At 41.5% G+C, this 20,082-nt stretch overlaps 1 protein-coding gene across 1 annotated transcript in view; it reads left to right on the top strand.

The window, feature by feature from the left end:
• Nucleotides 1–1,070: 1,070 nt before the first annotated feature.
• The window catches only part of BAIAP2L2 (BAR/IMD domain containing adaptor protein 2 like 2), a 44,906-nt gene continuing 25,894 nt past the window's right edge, over nucleotides 1,071–20,082 (top strand). The window contains exons 1-4 of the mRNA XM_066594566.1: nucleotides 1,071–1,121; nucleotides 2,703–2,778; nucleotides 7,769–7,855; nucleotides 16,792–16,853. Coding sequence (XP_066450663.1) covers nucleotides 1,071–1,121; nucleotides 2,703–2,778; nucleotides 7,769–7,855; nucleotides 16,792–16,853 — 276 coding nt within the window. The remainder of the gene's footprint in view (nucleotides 1,122–2,702; nucleotides 2,779–7,768; nucleotides 7,856–16,791; nucleotides 16,854–20,082) is intronic.

Raw genomic sequence — 20,082 nt, 5'->3', positions numbered from 1 at the left:
TATGGCATATGAAGGTCATTGGGATCCTTTATGTCCCAGAACAGACAGCCACTATGTAAGAGTGACTCCCATTCTAGTAGATCTTATGCCATCCTGTTATTACAAGATACAGGGGCATAGACATAGTGGGTGCAGAGGTAGCAGTCACTACTGGGCCCTGGGGTCTTTGGGCGCCCAAAGGCTCCTCTATCAAATAAGAATTCAGAAGTGTTATAAATAGCACATAGATGGTTGGGGGGCTATGTTACAGATTTTTATTGGGTCCCTACATTTACCCTCTGCCCCATCTTTTAAGAGTCTACCAATTCCCCTGACTGCTAGTGTTGCATTGATGAGTTTCTTAAGAGACCCAACAATGGAGAGAAAAGTTATGGAAGGGCTTCCGTGTTTAAATTTGTATCTGGGCCCACCAGCCTTTGGCTACACCTCTCACAGGACAGCTATTCATGTGGATTGCCTTCCTGTAATACTACATTACCCCTGCAGCGTCCACTCCGAGCTATGCATTCTCAAAGGTATTGAGAATCCTAGCACAACTGCTTTAATACAAATGAATATGCTCCTATTTCCCATATGTTCCTCATAGTTTGTAAGCTCTTGCTTCAACCCCATTGTTCAAATTGTTTTATGGTCTCATACCGTATGTTGGATTTTGTCAGTTCCTGTTTTCTCTGATTTGTAATGAGTTGCAGAATATGTTGGCGCTATAGAGAATATTATTATTCTTATTAAACTCTATCTCTAAGTTGCAGCCTCAACTTGTATTATTGTTGTAATTCTTTTTTAAGATCCTTTACCTTTTATTATCTCCTAGCTGGTTTCACATCACCTTCCAGTGGGAGTTACAGACTCTTTGTCTCTATCAGCTGTTCCTAGATAATCAAGTAGTGCACTCCTTACCAGAGCACTTATTAAACTCAGCAGGTGTTTTGTTACCTGCATGATCAGGTATCACTGTACCTGGTAAATTATTAAACCATTCTCTCTTCTACTCTCCCTATGGTCAACGTCCAAACTCCTCTGACAGAAATACCGTTTTTCTTCTTCTTGCTGGTTTGAGGAGAGCAGCCATGGCTGGAGAAATGGATTCAATTTATACCTCTACAATTGCAACATATAAGGTAATATCACTTCTCTCTTCTGATACCCTATAGAAACACTGTAAGAATTAAGATGATATATCTGTTCTGCTTTTTTAAAAGATGATCATATTTAACAGGTGAGGGGAATGCTATAAATTAACCCCAAATTCTCAGCTCTGTAATCAGAAGACAGATTCATAGATATTTGGTGTGAAAAAGTACGTCTTATCCAAAAGTTTAGAAAAACAGTTAAAAACAAAAATCCTTTAAAAGATAATAAAAAGTCAAGGAGTGACCACAATACTCAGGACCTTTGCTGATGCATTTCTGGTGCCTTAGATTCGTAGATATCATTCTAGTTATTTTTAGAGACGTATCTATTTGTCATTGGACTCACTCCCTTTTAGTCAGCAACAATCCCATAATGATTCAGAGAAGTTGTTGGGAATTCCTTGTTCTCTTTGAACATGTTGTTTAATGAAAAGCAAGTATTTATTTCTGCATTGACTTTGAATTAGGCATGGATACCCTAAAAACAGTAGGGAATCTGAATTCTCTGTAGCCTGGACTTCTTTTTAAGAGGAATCTCCTGCTTATGAAGGAAGTAATGTCACTAATAAGCATTGTACAGTATATACCCCTGTTTACACAATTTCCTAATATATAAGGGCAGTGACTAAATAGGCTTTCTTTGTAAATCTTTAGAGGTAACCTGTCACCTGATTTATGCTACCCTATCTAAGTTAGCCTAAATTTATGTGAATATGCAGTGGCTTTAGACATCCCACAGTTTAGTTATTAGCAAGGTGTCAGCACTGTAAGCAACAGTCCAATGTATTCATGACCCACTGCTGATTAACAGCTTTGACCCTCTGCACAGTAATAGGGAGAAAGCTGTCAATCAGCAGTAGGTGGGCAGGACTGGCCTGCATCTCATGAATTTATTGGACTCCTGCCTCAAAGTCCTGGTATTCCACTGCAATGATTATTGCAACTACTGCAAATTCACAAACAAGTGACAGAATGCTGAAATCAGCTTGTCTGTCACTACAATAAGCTGCCATTGAAAAAGGCAGAATAAAGTAGCTAAGTGGTACCCTTTAAAACAACTTGGGTCATGATCAGAAAGGATATTACAAGAAGGAATCAATTACTTTTTCAGGAAGTTATGACATTTAAAGACACTCTGTCACCTAATTTTAGCCCTGTAAGATAAGCTTATGAGCTCAAAGGCAGGTGACCTGCTGATTTTGGGGATGTAAGTGTTATACTTTCCTCCGCTGTCGTTCCCCTGGCATGAGTGCTTGAGGCCGCTGCTCAGTGCATTGAACAACCTGCTAAGTAGTACGCCCATTATAAAATTAGAACGAGGAAGTTAAGTAAAAGATTTATATCCCCGGACTCAGCAGGTCACCTACTTTTAGCCCATAAACTTAGTTTATAGGCCTAAAAGTAGGCAATATAGTCTCCTTAAGTTCTGATTATAGCACAGTCACTGTATTCTAGAAGTTGCAGAGATCCATACTGATACACAACAAGGGAATAGATACACTACCATAATCAGATTCAAGGTGTAAAGAAGTACTTAACAAATGTGTTAATTTGATTTTTACTTTGCAGAAAATTTTAGGTCAATTTAACCCAGCTCTGGAAAACCTTGTATACATAGGTAATAACTACCTACGGGCATTAAATGGTAAGTGTCTCTACTATTGTCTTATAGATGGCAAGGGCATATATTTTTGATACTGTTTATACATACTTGATATATTTTTGCAATGTAACCAGAGTGACTATTCACCTGACATTCCTTTTGAGCATTTTATCTTTCATTATTGGGTCACTACTAAAGTTGCATACATACACATACTTTAGATTATAATCTAGGAGTCCAGCTAACCGTATATTAGACCGGTTGGCAGCTACTTTTTGCCCTACATTATTGAAATACCATTTACGATCAGCCACGCCACAAAAAAGTGCATCTTCAAGAAAATGGAGCTGATAGCTGTCAGCTTAAAGGGGTTGTCCAGTTGTAAATGCTTGATTACCTAGATTTAGGATAGAATATCAATAGAAGATTAAAGATAGTTTGCCACCTGGGATCCTCACAGATCAGCTATTTGCTGGGCTGCTACACTCATGCACTGGGTTGATTTCTATAGGAAGTAGACAGCTTCGTTCTCACTGCAGTGGCCAGGCTTGGTATAACATGCAAAGTTCCCATTAACGTCAATAGAAGCTTTGCCTGTAATACCAAGCCTGATCACTGTAGTGAGAACGGAGCTGTATGCTTCACGCAGAAATCAGTTCAGTTTACAAGAACACTGGCTAGATGAATAGCTGATTAGTGGGGGTTCCAGGTGGGAGATACCTGCTGATCTACTTTTGATCACCTATCCTGCAGATAGGTCATTCATTTTTTATGGCTGGACAACCCCTTTTACAGTGGTTATACCATTGAAGACATTTATCACCTATCCACAGGTTAGGTGATAAATCTATGAATGGTGGGGGTCTGACTGCTGGGACCCTCAAGGATCACAAGAATGTAGCACCGCAAATCTCCATAGTGCATAAAGTGAGGGTATGCATACGTGTTCACCACTACATTTATTGCAGTGGGACTGAGGGAGATAACCAAGCACATTGCTCGTCTGTTACATTCCCCAGAGATGCACCATTCTTGTGAGTCCTGGTGATTCTGTAGATAGTTGATAAATGTCTTTAATGGGAAAACTCCTCGAAAGCTCCTAAGCAGCAGTGCCTAACACATGGCCCCTAACCATCAGAACAAGGACGTTCTTGACTGCAACCCAATGGTTTAGAAAGACAGCTGTAAAAGGCAGCTCAATTCTCTCTTCCCTAAATACTCCAAAATGTCATAGATGTCAGCGTTAGCCTTTGAAGATTCAGGTTAGCACCCTTTAGTGGTACACAGATTTGGAGCACGGACAGGTAAGTGCTTCTGGTGCACAATGTTGCTGGCAGTAATGGAGGGGCAATGTCTGGCACATATGGTGGGCACTGTGTAGTGAGTATTGTGGTGGGCACTGTGTAACGAGTATTGTGGTGGGCACTGTGTTGTTGGCACTGTTATGGCAGACATAGTATGGCTGATGCTGTTGGGCTGCCTTTACATCTAAGCTGTGGTCCTGTCGCAAATTCGGCACAAAATACCAGAAGAAATAGTACTGCATGCAGCACTTTTTTCCTGGTAAAATGCCGTGTCCTTTTGGCGCTGTGCGGTTCTGTCATAAGATGGACTCGTTCGGCCAGGAGATTCCCCTTTCCTGATCCCCGAACCCACTGTGGATTATAAAGCAGCCTAATGGATGGCACTGTGTGACTGAAACTGTCTGTCTGATTCCGAGTATCATAACCACCCTACCAGGCCTTGCACTAAGCATAGTACAGTAACAGTTATACTCACAGTGGTCCTTTAAGAGTAAGGCCATATGTGTCCAATCTGCTGTGGATTTTGTGCATCGGAAGATCCGGGGAGGATCTGCAAGAAATCTGCAGCATTGAGTAGTATGTTTTTTTTTTTAATGCAAATTTTGGTGCTGGAATGCTGTGGATATATTGCAGATGTCACTCATTGCATTGCAAAGGGCAAAATCCACCGCAAGCAGTTGACATACAGTGGATTTAAAATCTGCATTGCATGTCAATTCTGCTGCGGATTGTGCATCGATTTTTGTCACATTACGTGGATGAGATTTGTTGCAATCTCATCCACATGGCTTGTCCTGTAAGGGCGTCTTCAGATGGCTGTGTTTTTGACTTTTTTTACGGCCGCAAAACGAGACAAAACAAAATTGATTTCAATGATTTCATTTTCACTAGCTGGATTCTCGCGCGTTAATAGCACGGGCCACAAAAGATAGCACTTGCCCTATCTTTCTTGCATGCAGTTTTTCTAGGGCACGACCTATCTTCCTGCTTTGTTTTACCAGCGTGCAATAGCATGAAATTTGAACGGTAAAAAACGAAAAATTGAACAATGGAATGGAATACTGAACTATGCCGGGCCTATAAACACCTCTGACATGCAATGTCAAGAGCCAGGGGTATTCCGGTTAAAAAATGTCATATATGAGTGGTGTTTGCACCATGTTTATACACAGCTGGTTATGGATATAAATCGCACAGCCATTACCTTCTCATTCTGCCCTCCACTTCGGATGTTTCCACACATTGCTTTTTTCCAAGATGACCGCCTCATCCCTGCTGATATGATCACTTGATTTACCTCAATTTCCAATGTCAGTCTCTGCACTGATTTTGGTTATTTTTTTTCTGCAGCGTGTGGATGAGATTTTAAGCTTAGACATATATACACTTTCAAAAGCGTCATGTGATTGCACTGTCTAGGGAGCGCTATCACGTGCTTTCGCACGTGTAGCAGCGCTGTTTGCTGTACTTTTTTAAATGGATGCCAGGACCGTTCACACCATGCTTTGGATGGCTGTGCAGCCTAATTAGTTCCCGGTGTTATCGATTAATTGTGTAGTTCAGTGCATGATTTAGTGCGGACAGGGTGCACATTTGCACACCCTCATAGACTCTTATGGTTCTTTGGCTGCGCAAATGCGCACAAAAATAGAGCATATATTTTCACACGCGCAAAAATTAAGTGTAAAAATGCAGAATGTAAGGGAGCCCATTTAATCAATTTGTTCGTTTGCTCTGGTTAGCACAAGCGATTTCACATGCAAAAATGTACGCAAAAACACTTGCCTGCAGGAGCCCTTACGTACTTAATAGGTTATGGGGTTTTAAATATGCAGTAAATATGCATGTACATGCATTTTTAACTATGTATTACGCTTTGAAAATTACACATGTAATACGCAGTCTCCATGCACCCGTGTGCTGCCACTCTTAGGGTTGCACATATTCTGCAGATTTTCTTTAGCAGAAAATTTGCAGTGAATCAGTAAATTGCAGATTTTGATCTGGGTTTTAGTGCGGATTTGCAACTGAAAGTAGTAATGCTCATTGTGCATGCCCTCAAATGTAGTAGTGCCGTCTTTTTGCCCTCTAGACAGTAATACTTTCCCTTGAATGTAATAATGTTCTCTAGGTGCCCCCTTAAAAAGTAATATTGCCTGCTGTGCACTTTGAATATAATAATGCCTCTTGTATGTCTATATGAAGGCCATAATGCCCCCTTAGTGTCACCCCTTAATAATTCATAACGGTGCCTCCTTTTTAGTATTGGTGCCTCTCAGTACTCCCAGTTGGTTATGATGCCCTTTCATTGGCCTTGACTCAGTAATAGTGCCCCTTAGTACACCTACTCAGTATTGGTTTCCACTTAGTGACCTCTGTTATACCTTGACTCAATAATAGTGTCCCTTAGTTCACCCGCACTCAGGATGCAGGATACCTGTCCCGTCATCTCATAGGCTGCAGGGTTGGGAGAATATAGAGAGCTAATATTTCCTATTCTACCATAGTATACAACTGACTCGACATCCTGAGGATGCAGATACAGTTGAATGTGGCAGTCACCTAGAGATCCAGAGCAGCGGGCCAAAGATTCGGGGCTTAAACAGGCGTATTTTTTTCCCATTTTGCGACCATGAAAAACATGGCCGCAAAACGGGACGAAACAAAACCATTGATTTTAATGGTTTCTTTCTCACTATCGGGATTCTCACGCATTAATACTACGTACGTACAGGAAAGATAGGGCAGGACCTGTCTTTCTGCTTTTTCTACAAACTTGCGTGCAGTAGTGCGGAGTTTATATAGTAAAAAAATAAATCCCAGCACATTTACTAATATGTTTTGTAACGGCAAGCGGCAATCATCAGTAGATGTTCTTGTACGCAGACTTTATTAATGAATGCATTTTAAGGGCTTCAACAGTTGAGCATGTAACGTAATACATTCGCTCCTGTGCAGGGGCGTAACTATAGAGGATGCAGAGGATGCGGTTGCACCCGGGCCCAGGAGCCTTAGGGGGCCCATAAGGCCTCTCTTCTCCATATAGGGAACCCAGTACTATGAGTAAAGCATTATAGTTGGGGGCCCTGTTACAAGTTTTGCATCGGGGCCCGGGAGCTTCAACTTACGCCTCTACTCCTGTGCAATTTTTTTCCACAGTGAACGTGTGTATTTAGCACTTGTACCTAATTTTAAGTAGGTGCAAAAAAAAAAAAGATGTGAGAATGAACCCATTGAAATCACTAGGTTCAATTCTGAACGTTACGTTATACATATGCCAATTTCCCGCACTCTTAATTGTGGCATATGAAATATCACATTTGTTTAAGCAGTAAATAAGCAGATCTGCCCATTTATCCATAATCCATATTCCCTTACATAAAGAGCCTCGTGTGCTGCAGAGTGTTAAGGCAGCAGAAATGCAGTCCTAAGCTCTCGCTCCCAACCTGAAGGTTGCGGGCCTCCAGTAGCCTGCTCAAGGTTGACTCAGCCTTCCAGTAAAATAAGTACCCAGCTTGCTGGGGGGTAAGGATACCTGGGGAAGGCAATGGCAAACCACCCCACAAAAACAGTCTGCCAAGAAGACGTCACCCGAGGAGTCAGTCGTGACTTGGAGCTTGTACTTGCCTTACATATACTGAGTTGTTGTATAACCTATAATGTTACAATTATAATGCATAAACAACAAGAATAGATACAATTATATTTGCTGTCTTTTCTCTGAACAGCATTGTCAGACGTTGCTGAGTCTTATTACAATGCAATTAAGAAGATCGGCGAACAAGCGTTACAGAACTCTGCGTGTCACGGACTGGGTGAGTTTGAGAAAAGAACTTACATTCAGTAAGGTAGCGATAAGCATTTAGAGAGTACTTGTCTGTTCTATACTTAAATTTTATTTTTTTTTATCATGTCCAAAAATGATTCTTAGACCAAGCTTACATGAACGTGTGATAAAATGCTGCGTATAAAATGCAGTGTTTTACCAGGGTTTGGAACGACATATTATTGCGGATTTGTAGTGCATGACAGCGTATTTCACACACGCCGTCCTGCATCGGCTTCTTTCTGGTTGCTCGTTTTTTTTTTTACTTTCCTTCTATAGTCTCTTAGCAACGTTGCATAAAAATGCCGTATGTACAGTGTTTTCTTGCACACCCATAGAGATAGGGCTGTATTGCATGTAAAACGTGGTAAAATAGAACACGCAGCGTTCTTTTTCACGCACATATCATACACAATGTATATACACAAGTATAATTTGCCACATATTATATGCATATACATCGCAATTCAAATATGCTAGACTGAGCCTGGCATTAGTGTGGCTTCCCACGAGCGCAAGCGCAAAAGTGCGTATGATAGTGCAACTTTTTGTTCAGTGAAGGTCGTGCTATTGTGCGTGCGTCTGTGCTGTTTATTGTGCAATTTTACAAGTTGTACAACCTAATTAGTGTTTTCAATTCCCAGTGAAATTGTTCAACGTATTGCGTAATTACGCAGGAATTCGGATGCACATTTGCGTACCCCCCACCCCTCCCATATGGTGCCTTTTGTGTGCAAGTGCACTCCAAAATAGAGCATGCTGCGTTCTTCTTCTTTTTTTTGGGGGGGGGGGGGGTGAATAAGTTCTATTCTCTGTGCATTGTGCTCACAAATTTGTGTGTGCAAGTACACGTGCAAACACGCACCTATGAAGCCACCCTTAAAGAGAACCTGCTACCAAGCTCAGACTGTTAGAGGCACGGGCATCATGAACATTGCAGACCTGTATGTTTTATTCTAAAATCCTCTGTGTTGCAGAAAAAAACATACTTTGAAAATCCATTCTGAACAAGACTCAGAGTCACAGGATTGGGGCCAGGTTGGTTTTTCCCTGTCTGGATTTGCTAGACTGACCAGTCTCTTACTCTCTTAGAGACCAGTCTCTAGCCGATCTGTGAGGGAAGAAGTCAGCTTGGCCCCGCCCCCTGACTCCAAGCCCTACTCCAAACATTTTTTCTGGAACATCACATTGTTTCAGAATAAAGCATACAGGCCAATAAGTGCCTGCCGGAGTTCATGGTGCCCCTTGGTTCGGAAAGCATGAACCTGGTGACAGGTTCACTTTAAAAGTTGGCAAGCATGGTTGAGAGGTCTTAACTGGGAGTACAAGCTTGTCCTTAGATATCAGCTGGCTTCAAGTATTTGATATAAAGAATTTTTGGAATTTACAAAATGCTAACCATAAAATGATGACTATAATTTATATGGCATTTTTCTAGTATATATAGATCTTTTAGGTTTTGCACTTCAAGCTACTCTGCTTGAATTAAATTATGAAGTGCTGTATAGCTGGTGTTTGGGAAATATTGCAACAATATATCTAATATAGTCTGCATATTATGACGTTTGAGCCCAAGTTTATGTGTTCTATTTATGTGTAAAGAGACAAGGGTAATTTGAGAAGTTGCAAAAAAGGGAATGTTTTAATTTCAAAGTCAGCGTGCCTATGTGCTTTAATACAAGAGGGCCCTCAACATACAATATTAATTGGTTCTGGGACAACCGCTGTAAGCTGAAAATGCTTTATGTTCAAATCCACAATTTGTAATTTGAGCATAAAGCACTGGAGAAAACTGATAACTGGACCTGAAGCGCCAAATTGTCAACCAAAAGTAATAGGCAAGTGTTAGTGAAATGGATATGACTCCATGTCCTATCTGATGCGTACCCATTTTGTAAGCCTGTAGCCATCTTTTGTGTCTGTTTTCGCACAAATTATTTGTTCTCTTCTGAAGAATTTTTGGGTATTAAATGGTTCTTTAATAAACTTTGAGGAAATCACGAAGTCTTTTGCTCCAGAAGATAGCTACTGTGGCCTTCAGACTGGCCGGCGGGTCAAACTGACATGGTCACATATGTTCATAAACATTCTATGTAAACATCTTATTTACATTTACTCTTCCAAGAAGTTAATCATGTATGGTCAACTCTGTGCCCGCGTGCGTTTGGTTGGCATTTTGGATGTTAAATCCTTTATCTTGTATATATTGTATTTTGTACCAGAAAAATAACATGGAGGGCCCTCACCTGTTGTCCAAAGGAGCAGCTACTCCTGGCACAGGTACAGAGCAGTACAGGATGTGTAGTACTGCACTATACTATTAGGAGGTGCAACTAGTCGGCCAATCAGTGCAGCCACTTCAATAATAGGTTGTGTGGATTTGCCAGCAAAGTGCATGTGCCGCAGATAAGGATTGTTTGTGCCATGGTATGTGGAGTCTGGTTTGAAGCTACACTGAACCTGGGAAGACCACTGGATGTTGAAAATATTATATCCTAAGGCCATTGTAACCTGAGGGATCCTCGGAGTATGTTTGCCAGAAGTCATCATGTGGCAGTGAAATGGAAGTTAGTTATTTTTAACAATCTGTTAAAGAGAACCCGTTGGCTCTTCTGTCTGTTTTAGTAAATACTCGTACTCTACATTATAGGACAATCCTGGCGCATTATTTCTTAAGACTATGTGTTGTGTTCTTCCTCTTTTATTGCTCCAAGTAACTGACAATTGGGTGTTACTAATTAGGGATTTGCCCCAACACGCTGAAACTTTCTGATCAGTGCTGACACTGCCAGACTGTGACACACTTCAACACGTGAAATGGTAACACCCAGATATCAACTTATTTACAATAGGAGTAACAGAGGAATAGCACAAGAGTTATAAGAATCAATGCTCCAGAACTGTGATCTAATGAGTAATACCAATATTTACTACAACAGACAAGTCAAGAGAGCTGATAGATCCTTTTAATGCTATATATAATGTAGTTTCACATCCTGACTGTGGGGGGCTTAACACACCACGACATAAACTTACATCATGTGGATGGTGCTGGTTTAGAAGTGAGCCTGGACCATCTCACAGCAGAAGCCAGCTGTAACAGATAGCTGGCCTCCCACTGCAACAATGGAGACTGATGAGAACATTGATCTCCGCCATTAACCACCTACATGCCACGCTTTTATGTTTAATATGTTCTTATTGAAATTTTACATATTTAAACACAAAGTCAAAATAAAAATAAAAAAAGAGAAGAAAAAAAAAGAGGTCCCTCAGGCTGCAATACAGACTTAAGAATTTTGAAAAGGCGGATATCACAGCAATCAAAACAACAAAAACATCCGCTAAGAGTCCCTCCTGAGCCTATGCCACGCTTTTAATCCCCTACTGGTGTCCCAGCTTGCCATTACCTATGATCGCTATTGTAAGTACAGAAGTCCTGCAATGCATAATCACAGCTATTATGATTCAAGTGCCCTGCAGGGACAGAAAAAATGAAGTGTAAAAACCCATGAAAAAAACCTTTTTTGCGCACTTTCCCCTATTTGTATAAAAAGAAAACAAAATTTAAAAAATCCCACATATTTGGTATCATTGTATCTGTAAAAGGCTGTACAATAAATTGAACACACTATTTATCCTGCATGGCAAAAGCTGTAGCAAAAATGACCCTTTAAAACAGGCAAAATTTTTTGCCTCCCAGAAAACACAATAAAAGTGATCAAAAAAGCTCATCACACAAAAAACAAGCCCTCACAGAGCTTCACACATGGAAAAATAAAAAAAGCTATTGGACTTTGAATGCAGCAATGTAAAAAACGTTTAAAAAAAAGGCTTTCTATTGTGCAAAAGTGGAAAAACCTAAAAGAAAAAAAACTTGTTATTGTCATAATTGTTATCATGTCATTTAGAGATCCTGCACACTGTCAATGAAATCGCACGATTTCCCAGCGAGGCTGCGAGAAATCACAAAATTATGAAGCCAATGGCTTACAATGGCTCACATCACATGTGTGATGTTTTAACGCTTGTGACGCAGCGTGAAAACAAAATCATAGCATGTCCATTATTTTCACGATCTCGCCCATTGCTTCCAATGGGTCCGGCAGCAGCTGCGCCACCCCCTGGTCTAGTACAGAACCTGTCTAGTGAAATTTGGCAAGCAATGTGCTAACTGTGCCATGGCAGATGGGTGGTCTGTTAGGGTGCCAAATGTTGAAATCCACTGCAATAACTCAGGTATTGAGCTCCCCCAGAGATCAGCACAATCTTTTTCCTCTCAACATGTGTTAATCATATTTGTGTCTGTAACAAAGAGAAAATTGATAATAACTTTGGCAGGAATAAAGGTACATCACATTTAAGCACAGATTTGGATTCCTCGTCACATTCACTAGCAAATACATATGTCACATGCACCCTGCCCCTCCCACATTTGCCCTCTTCCCCTTAGCCATATGCAACACACAGGATGGTGTTCCCAACCACCATTCGTCATTTATACAAGTGTCTCCATGCCTTTGGACCACCCTGTAGAATAGAATCTGAACAAAAATCAAGGGCGAGCCACCAGTATTACGGCTGTTTTTGCTCTTCTTCTTACATTCGTTATTCTGCTTATAGATTCTTATTTGGTATAATTGTATGTTTAATAGGTTATCTGTGGTTTTGACCCAAAATGCATATTGGATACACTGTGACCTATTTTTATTCATATAGACTCAAGAATTCTGTCATTCAAGTGGTAATCTAATAAATGCCCAACAAGCAGATTATGGTGCATGGTCTTAGGAAGGTGTCAAAGATGAATCCAAATGCATGTGCAATATCATGCTAGTGTTTGTACTTTGAACTCATTAACTAAATGGTGAATTGCATCTAGCATTCTTTCAGTTACACAATGTAAGGACTTGTAATTATTGTGTTATTTATGGTAGTTTTAAAGTCAAGGTTGCTTGGGGATACTTTGGTATATAAAACATTTCTGTAAAATTATGCATTTATCATGATATGCAGTGTCAGCCTCGTCCTCCATAGTACGCATACTAAATGAAGAGAAGAGTCCTTACCATGTGGTCCTTATGTGATTTGTGTGAATGTGACCCAAGCTTCATGGAAACATCTACTCTTTCTCTACTCTCTCTTCCTTTCTTGTCTCAGTAGCTCCTCTTATTAGGGATCATTATGAAATGGATTCAATGAACCCTTCCAAGAAATAGGGATTGTCTAAAATGTGGAACACCATATAAAGGACTAAACTGAACAATGTGAGCTCTTACAGATGGACACCAGAACAGCCATTTTCTCTGTGAGATGTGGGTCCCATTACAATTGCTGTGACACCAATTCTGAAAATTTAACACCATCATTGGGATTGTTGTCCTCAGACAACATTAGATAATGCAGCAACTGGATCTAGTACGGGTGACGTTTGTGCGTATCCAGTATACGTCCAATGGTGATTCAGCTCACCCTACTGTCCTGTGACAGAGGCTACAATGTGGGCTCTTGCAGAAGGACACCAGGACAGCGGTTGCTGTTGCTTTGTCTGTGGCAGTTTTGTTCTGTCCACTTTTTGGCAGGTCAAACACAGAACCGGACTGGAGAAATTTGGCAAGCAACTTGCCAACTGTGCCATGGGGGATGGGTAAAGATTGGGGGTGCTAAACCCCCTCCATACATAGTGGAAGAAATCCGTACATATTATCTCCAGGTATCTATCTTCTTGACAGAGAGCCAAAAAAAACTGTCTTTTCAGCTTTTTACATTGTCTGATAGACTTCTCCTTTGATCATATACTGTAATAAAAATCTGTTCCTGTAACTATCATAATGTGCTTATCTCTTCTCTGTGTGGAGATTCCCTCAAGTGAGAAAGGACTTTGACACTAAAAAAAATTCGTATACCATGGCAGTTTTCTTCACCCTCCTCTTAGGTTTCTTTAGTAACATTTTTCAAACAAGCTTCGAAATTCCTAATTCTTGCCTCCAATTTATCAGCTTGCTCAAACATGCATGCCAACTTTCAAATGAAGTTGGGTGCGTACATGTGGCATGCTATACTCACTCCAGTACATTTTTAGCATCTTCCATGTTCAGATTCTGTATATGTCATAGTTATTGGTACTGTGCATGGACACTATATGGACACAGAGTCCTCTAGCTCTATATCAGGCACTATACTAAGGAGGTATATTATGGTACCATAGAAATCAGCTCATTTATGGTTAAGGTAGTCTACATCTAAACTGTGCTTACCTGAACAATCCCCTTTGGTGGTGGTGCAGGCAAATCCGCATCACTGGGAGGGCAGCTGATAGATGATGATGATGTTGCCCATGTGGGAACAGAACCTCCTTCCAATGATTGTACTGATGGAAATGTCCCTAAGATAGTCCTAACTATTTCTCAAAATCCGAAGAGTGGGAAAAAGATTCTTTAGTTGTAACTTCAGTTCTAAAGAGGTAGAGAATACTGTACTACTTTTTTTTTTTACATCATATCATCTACAGTTTTTCTGTGTACTTTTATAAAAAAAAATCACATGTAAAACACAGATATATTTGTTACATGCAGTATTGTACAGTCGCATTAGAAACCTTTGCAGGAGCAAATCATGGAATTAGAATATTGAAAACCAATACATTCTCCTTGATATATTAAATTGAACCTGTTGCCTGGAAAATGCTGTAAAATTGAAAGTCAGTGGAGTAGCCAGAGGAGTAGAGCATATCTATACATACAGATGGGAGTAGATTCAGTATAACTTCAGTGATTGCCAGCTTGCCATGTATATGACTGTGCATACATGGATAGCTGTCAATCACTGATTGGGACCACCACTGGATTCTAAGCCCACAGAGAGCAGGGTTTAAATGAATAAAATGCGAGTTTTACTGAATGACAAAACTAGATATCAATCTGGTCCTGTTGTATGCCATGCTGCCCGCGGATAGAATTGCATGTTCAGCATGACAGGTTCCTTTTAAATGGTGTAATTTAATTCATTTGCACAGTGCAGGTTTCCTCAGTACTAAAGTGTCACTGAAAATGGTTTTAAAATGCTTGAAGACTGTATACCATGTTATATTCAAAGGTACATGTCTGTAAATTACCACCAAATAAAGCTCCAAACTCCCATTTACAACATAGCTTCCAAACATTTTAGACTCATTTTGTGCTCTACCCATTCCTGTCCCTACTGTAGTCTCAAAAGGTCTTTAATCCAAGCTCTTGTCATTTATTTGGTCCAACAAACTTAAGCGGGTTCAAGAATCTATATTATATGCTCCCCATAATGCGGGTGGCCTGGGAGTCCCAAATCTTCTGAAGCATTATCATACAACCCAGCTGGCACAAGTAACCATTATATTCTTCCATTACTGTAGGCCTACATGAATAAATATTGAATCTCTTGTGCTTCTCCCTTGCCACCTTGAACAAATTTTCTGATGTAGATCTAGGAACAGACCCACAATTATGTACCCGGCCCTGTCCTCTTCTTTGACATTGTGGGATAGACTGTCAAAAAGTATAACTTGGTTTTGTATAACACCTTCCTATATAAAAGTATAACACCATCCTATATCTTGCTTGTTTGGCAATCCTGCCTTCCCTCCAGGTCTTAACATTGCAGGATTTAGGTGGTGGATCTCCAGGGGTCATACTAGAATTGCTAACGTGGTAGACAGGATAGGTTTTCAACAATTTGAATAGTTCCGGTCTACCCATTCTATCCCGGATTCAGAACTATTTCACTTACAACAAATTAAGCACTATGTCCTATACTTAACCAAAAATAGATGCACCTTAGCTAATATGTGAACGTATTTGTAATACACTTTCATGTGGGTCTGGGATCATTACCAAGCTTTACTCTAATTTAATTTTGCCTACTGGTAAACTTTCCTACATGCATAAATGGAAGGCAGACCTTAGCAAGGAGCTGCCGGTCTAGGAATGGCATAAAATGGCCTCTTCGACTGCTAAGCTCTCAATCAACATATCGATTATGGAAGCGGGCTACAAACTTTTAATGTGCTGGTACTTGACCCCACAGATATTGTCTTGTATTTTTCCTTGGGGAATCGGGCATTTTATTTCGGGGTTGTTGGGGTGAGGTCACCTTTTTACACATCTGGTGGAATTCCCCTAGACTTTGTGGCTTTAGGATTCAAATCTACTCTTTAATATTCCTCATTACAAGATTAAGCCTGCTTAAGTCTCCTTGGGAAGCACTCCTTGGCAGGCAGATTCCCAATATACCCAAACATATATTCAGCTGGGTTTCCCTGTGTTTTTTCTCTCTGCCCTTATAGCTATTGCTCGCTCCTGGGGGAAAATTTCGATCTGTATTGACCTTGTCAAAACCAAATTGTCCTGGATAATGGTTAATTTAAAACTAGCGGCCATTCTTACAGACCATGACGAACTTTTTGAGAGAACCTGGACTTCCTGATACCAATATTCACTCACTTTTGGCCCTTCAAGCCAATCCCAGATTCTCCCAGTAAATATTATTCAGTTCATCCGTGTCTCCTCCAGTTCCTATATTTAATTTGTTATTGTGGGGATACAGTCTCCTCCGACTGTTTTTTTTTAAATTTTTCTTGATTGGCCCATCACCACACTGCCCCTATACATACCCCTTTTTGTGTCCCTGTCTTTCCAAAACTTTTTGTTGAGATAGCTTTTTTTTCAGGAACCCTTCTGTTATAGTATGCAAGGGTTGCGCTAGAGTGAAACCTTACATTGTGCAACTTATTACGTATCAAGACTACTGACTCTTTTAATTTTGGTCCCTGTCATTGTTCTATGACTTAATTGTTCACATAGTTTTGTATGTTTTTTGCTTTACACTGACCATCATATCAGACACTAAGATATTTATGACATAACTGCAATGTTCTCTCTTTTACCATTACAGGTCAGCTGCTTGTCCAGATGGCTGATAGCTGCAAAAATGCAAGTGCTGGACTTAATGTAGTGGTAAGGAAAATGTTTCCACTATTAAGGAATTATTGTTTTTTATTACTATTCATGAATTAAGTATTGATTAAGTATTTAAATAGGATTTCCTCCTAAAAATTGCTACAAACTGTATTTGTAAAATAGAACTGGAGCTTTTAGCCCCTAACAGATGCGTGTATTTTTATTCCTCTTGTTATATTATTCCCTACATTTACTAAGTAGTTTGTGCCTGTTTTTGGCTAACATTTAGTTACACAGTTGACAAGGTTAAAAAATGTCCATAATGTCCAATCTATAATCTTACCGTGTTAATCCGGAGGAAGACAAAAGCCTCTATGAGACAGATGTGAATTGCCCCATATTAGGGTGACTACCCACTAGCGTTTGCGAATTTGCTGCGTTTTTTTTTTGTTTAATACATTTTTATTGAATTTTAACATTAAGGCGAAACAGTTACATTAACGCGTAAATGATATTGAACCTAAGCAGAGCACTCATGGCTCCATGAATATTATTGCCATAAATTTCCAATCAAACAGAGATGCGTTTTGCTTGAAATTTGTCATCTCGCAAACAGTGACATATACAAAGACAGGGGTTTGGGACCAGGGAGGGGGGGAAGAGCGGGAAGGGGGGGGGGGGGGGAATCCAGGTATTGGGTTCGGTGGTATAGAGGCCAACCTTGATCGTTTGGTTCTATATGCAAGAACCTGTTTGCAGCCATCTGGTGAATAAGGGTGTCTCCCGAATATCTATCCACAACGCCCAGGTCTTATAGAAATTATCGTGACCCTGGGGGTCATCGGTTAGCCTCAGTCTCTCCATCCGGGCTATTTCATCCATTGCCCCCACCCACGCATGCCTGGGCACCTCCCTGTCCTGCTTCCAGAACCTAGGGATTGATAGACGGGTTGCCAAAAGGAAGAACTTTAAGAGGCCTTTTTTGAGGGACAGGGTGTTGGGGGCAATTGACAAAAGCGCCAGCTCCGGTGTCAAATCCAGAGTCTCCCTGCACGTACTCTCGTACAGGTTTTTCATTTGGTGCCAGATGGGCGCTACCATGGGGCATTCCCACCAAATGTGAAGCATCGAGCCGGTCTCCGCTTTGCAGCGCCAGCAGATGCTCGAGGTTGCTGGAAAGATGGTATGTAATCTTTCTGGGGTCATGTACCATCTGGATAGAATTTTGAAATTAAGCTCCTGGATTCTGCTCGCAATAGACATCTTATGTGTGAGCTGAAAGGCCCTAGACCAGAGCTCTCCCGACACCGGCCGGACTAGCGCTTCCTCCCATGCCCCCACCCACCTGGGGCGATGGTCGCCTAGTTTTTCGTCTAGTAATTGGTTATATAGCAATGAGACTGTGTGTCTGGGCGTTTCTGAAGCGCAACATAACTTCTCAAAGGGGGTGAGGTTCGCTGTCCAGCCCCCAGCAGGTCTTATTTTCTCCAAGTAACTACGGATCTGGAGAAATTGCATCCATGAGCCCGGGGGAGAGTGCACTGCTCCTCTGATATCTGCCATATCCCGCAGCCTTCCCGACTCTAGCACCTCCCCTATCCTTGCCTCCACGCCGGGTGGCATGAACCTCAGGTTGCGTGTGTGCAGTGTTGCTGGGAGTTGTGGGTTGCCGGCCAGTGGTGTGAGAGGCCCTGGAATCGACACGTCACCCCCCCCCCTCCAGGCCCCCAGGAGGGAGTTCATTAGGAACGAGATCGTCGATTTCTCTTGTGTCCTCAGGCCGGGGACCCAGAACACCCCCCTCGTCTCAATGTCATTACCATCTTTCTCTATTTGCACCCACTGTTTGTCAGATCTATGGTGAAAGAGGTCTAATATGAGGGTGCCGATTGTCGCCTTGTGATATAGACGCAGGTCTGGGAGTCCCGCCCCCCCCCCTTCACTTTTTGCTTGGTTAGACTTTTGTAGCTTAGTCTCCTGGATCCTCCTTTCCATACAAATTTAAGAATTTGGCTACGTAGTCTATCGAAAAACGCTTTTGGAGGGTTACATGGTGCGGTCTGAAATATGTATAGGACCCTCGGGAGGATATCCATTTTGATCGCACTCATCCTGCCGAACCATGATAATGGCATTCCCTACCACTTCTCCAGGTCCTTCTCGATGGTTCTAAGAAGGGGTTTGTAGTTTAGTTCATAAGTCGTCGTCGGGTCTGTCGGGATTTGGATCCCTAGATATTTGATTGAGACCTGCTTCCAAATAAAAGGGAATTCTAAGGACAAGTCAGCTATGATTGTTTGAGGTATTGAAATATTCAGAATCACCGACTTTTGTGCGTTAACTTTATAGTTGCTAATTTTTCCAAACTCGTTAAATTCCCGGATAATGTTTGGGAGGCCTACACGGGGATTAGTGACGTATATTAGGAGGTCGTCCGCGAAAAGTGATGTTTTATATTCTGCCTGCCCAACCTGCATCCCTTTTATTGAGGGGTTATTTCTGATGGCGTTTGCGAGCGTCTCCATTACCAATATGTACAGAGTTGGCGACAAGGGGCACCCCTGTCTCGTCCCATTTTTGATCTCTAGGGGGGTGGACAGGTTGCCATTCACCCTGATCCGGGCCGATGGGCTGTTGTATAGTGCTAGTATCCAGGATAGTGCCCTTGTCCCCAACCCCACCCTCCCCAACGTCGCCTCCAGAAATCTCCAGCTGATTCTGTCGAACGCTTTTTCAGCGTCCACAGAAAGCAGACAGAGTGGGACTCCCTTTTTCTTGGCCCGATCTATCAGGGACATGGTTTTGGTGGAATTGTCCCTTGCCTCCCTCCCGGGGACAAATCCCACTTGGTCATTGTGGATGAGACGCGGTATCGCCGGATTTAGTCTATTGGCTATTATTTTAGAAAAGATTTTAATGTCGCAGTTGATCAGTGATATTGGGCGGTAGCTGCCACAAGACAGGGGATCCTTCCCAGGTTTGGGGACCAAGACAATATGAGCCTGTAAGGCCTGTGGGGGGAATGGGCACCCCCGGGACACTGAGTTAAAAGCCTGCATCAGTAGATCCGATACCCAGTCCCCACATGCCTTATAAAATCTCGGGGAATAGCCGTCCGGGCCTGGGCTCTTTCCTGGCTTGATGTCCGCTAATACTTTTGAGAGTTCTTCTAAATCGAAGTCCCTCTCTAAATCCCCAACTTCGTCTGACGAAAGTCTTCTGGGAACATACTGATCTAAATACTCCTCGAGCTTCTGTGCGTGTTGGGTGTCAGAGATGTCTCGTG

Source organism: Eleutherodactylus coqui, chromosome 3 (assembly GCF_035609145.1).
Source record: "Eleutherodactylus coqui strain aEleCoq1 chromosome 3, aEleCoq1.hap1, whole genome shotgun sequence".
Lineage (NCBI taxonomy): Eukaryota > Metazoa > Chordata > Amphibia > Anura > Eleutherodactylidae > Eleutherodactylus > Eleutherodactylus coqui.
The sequence above is the reverse complement of the archived record's forward strand: the minus strand, read 5'-3'. Positions and strand labels throughout refer to the sequence as shown.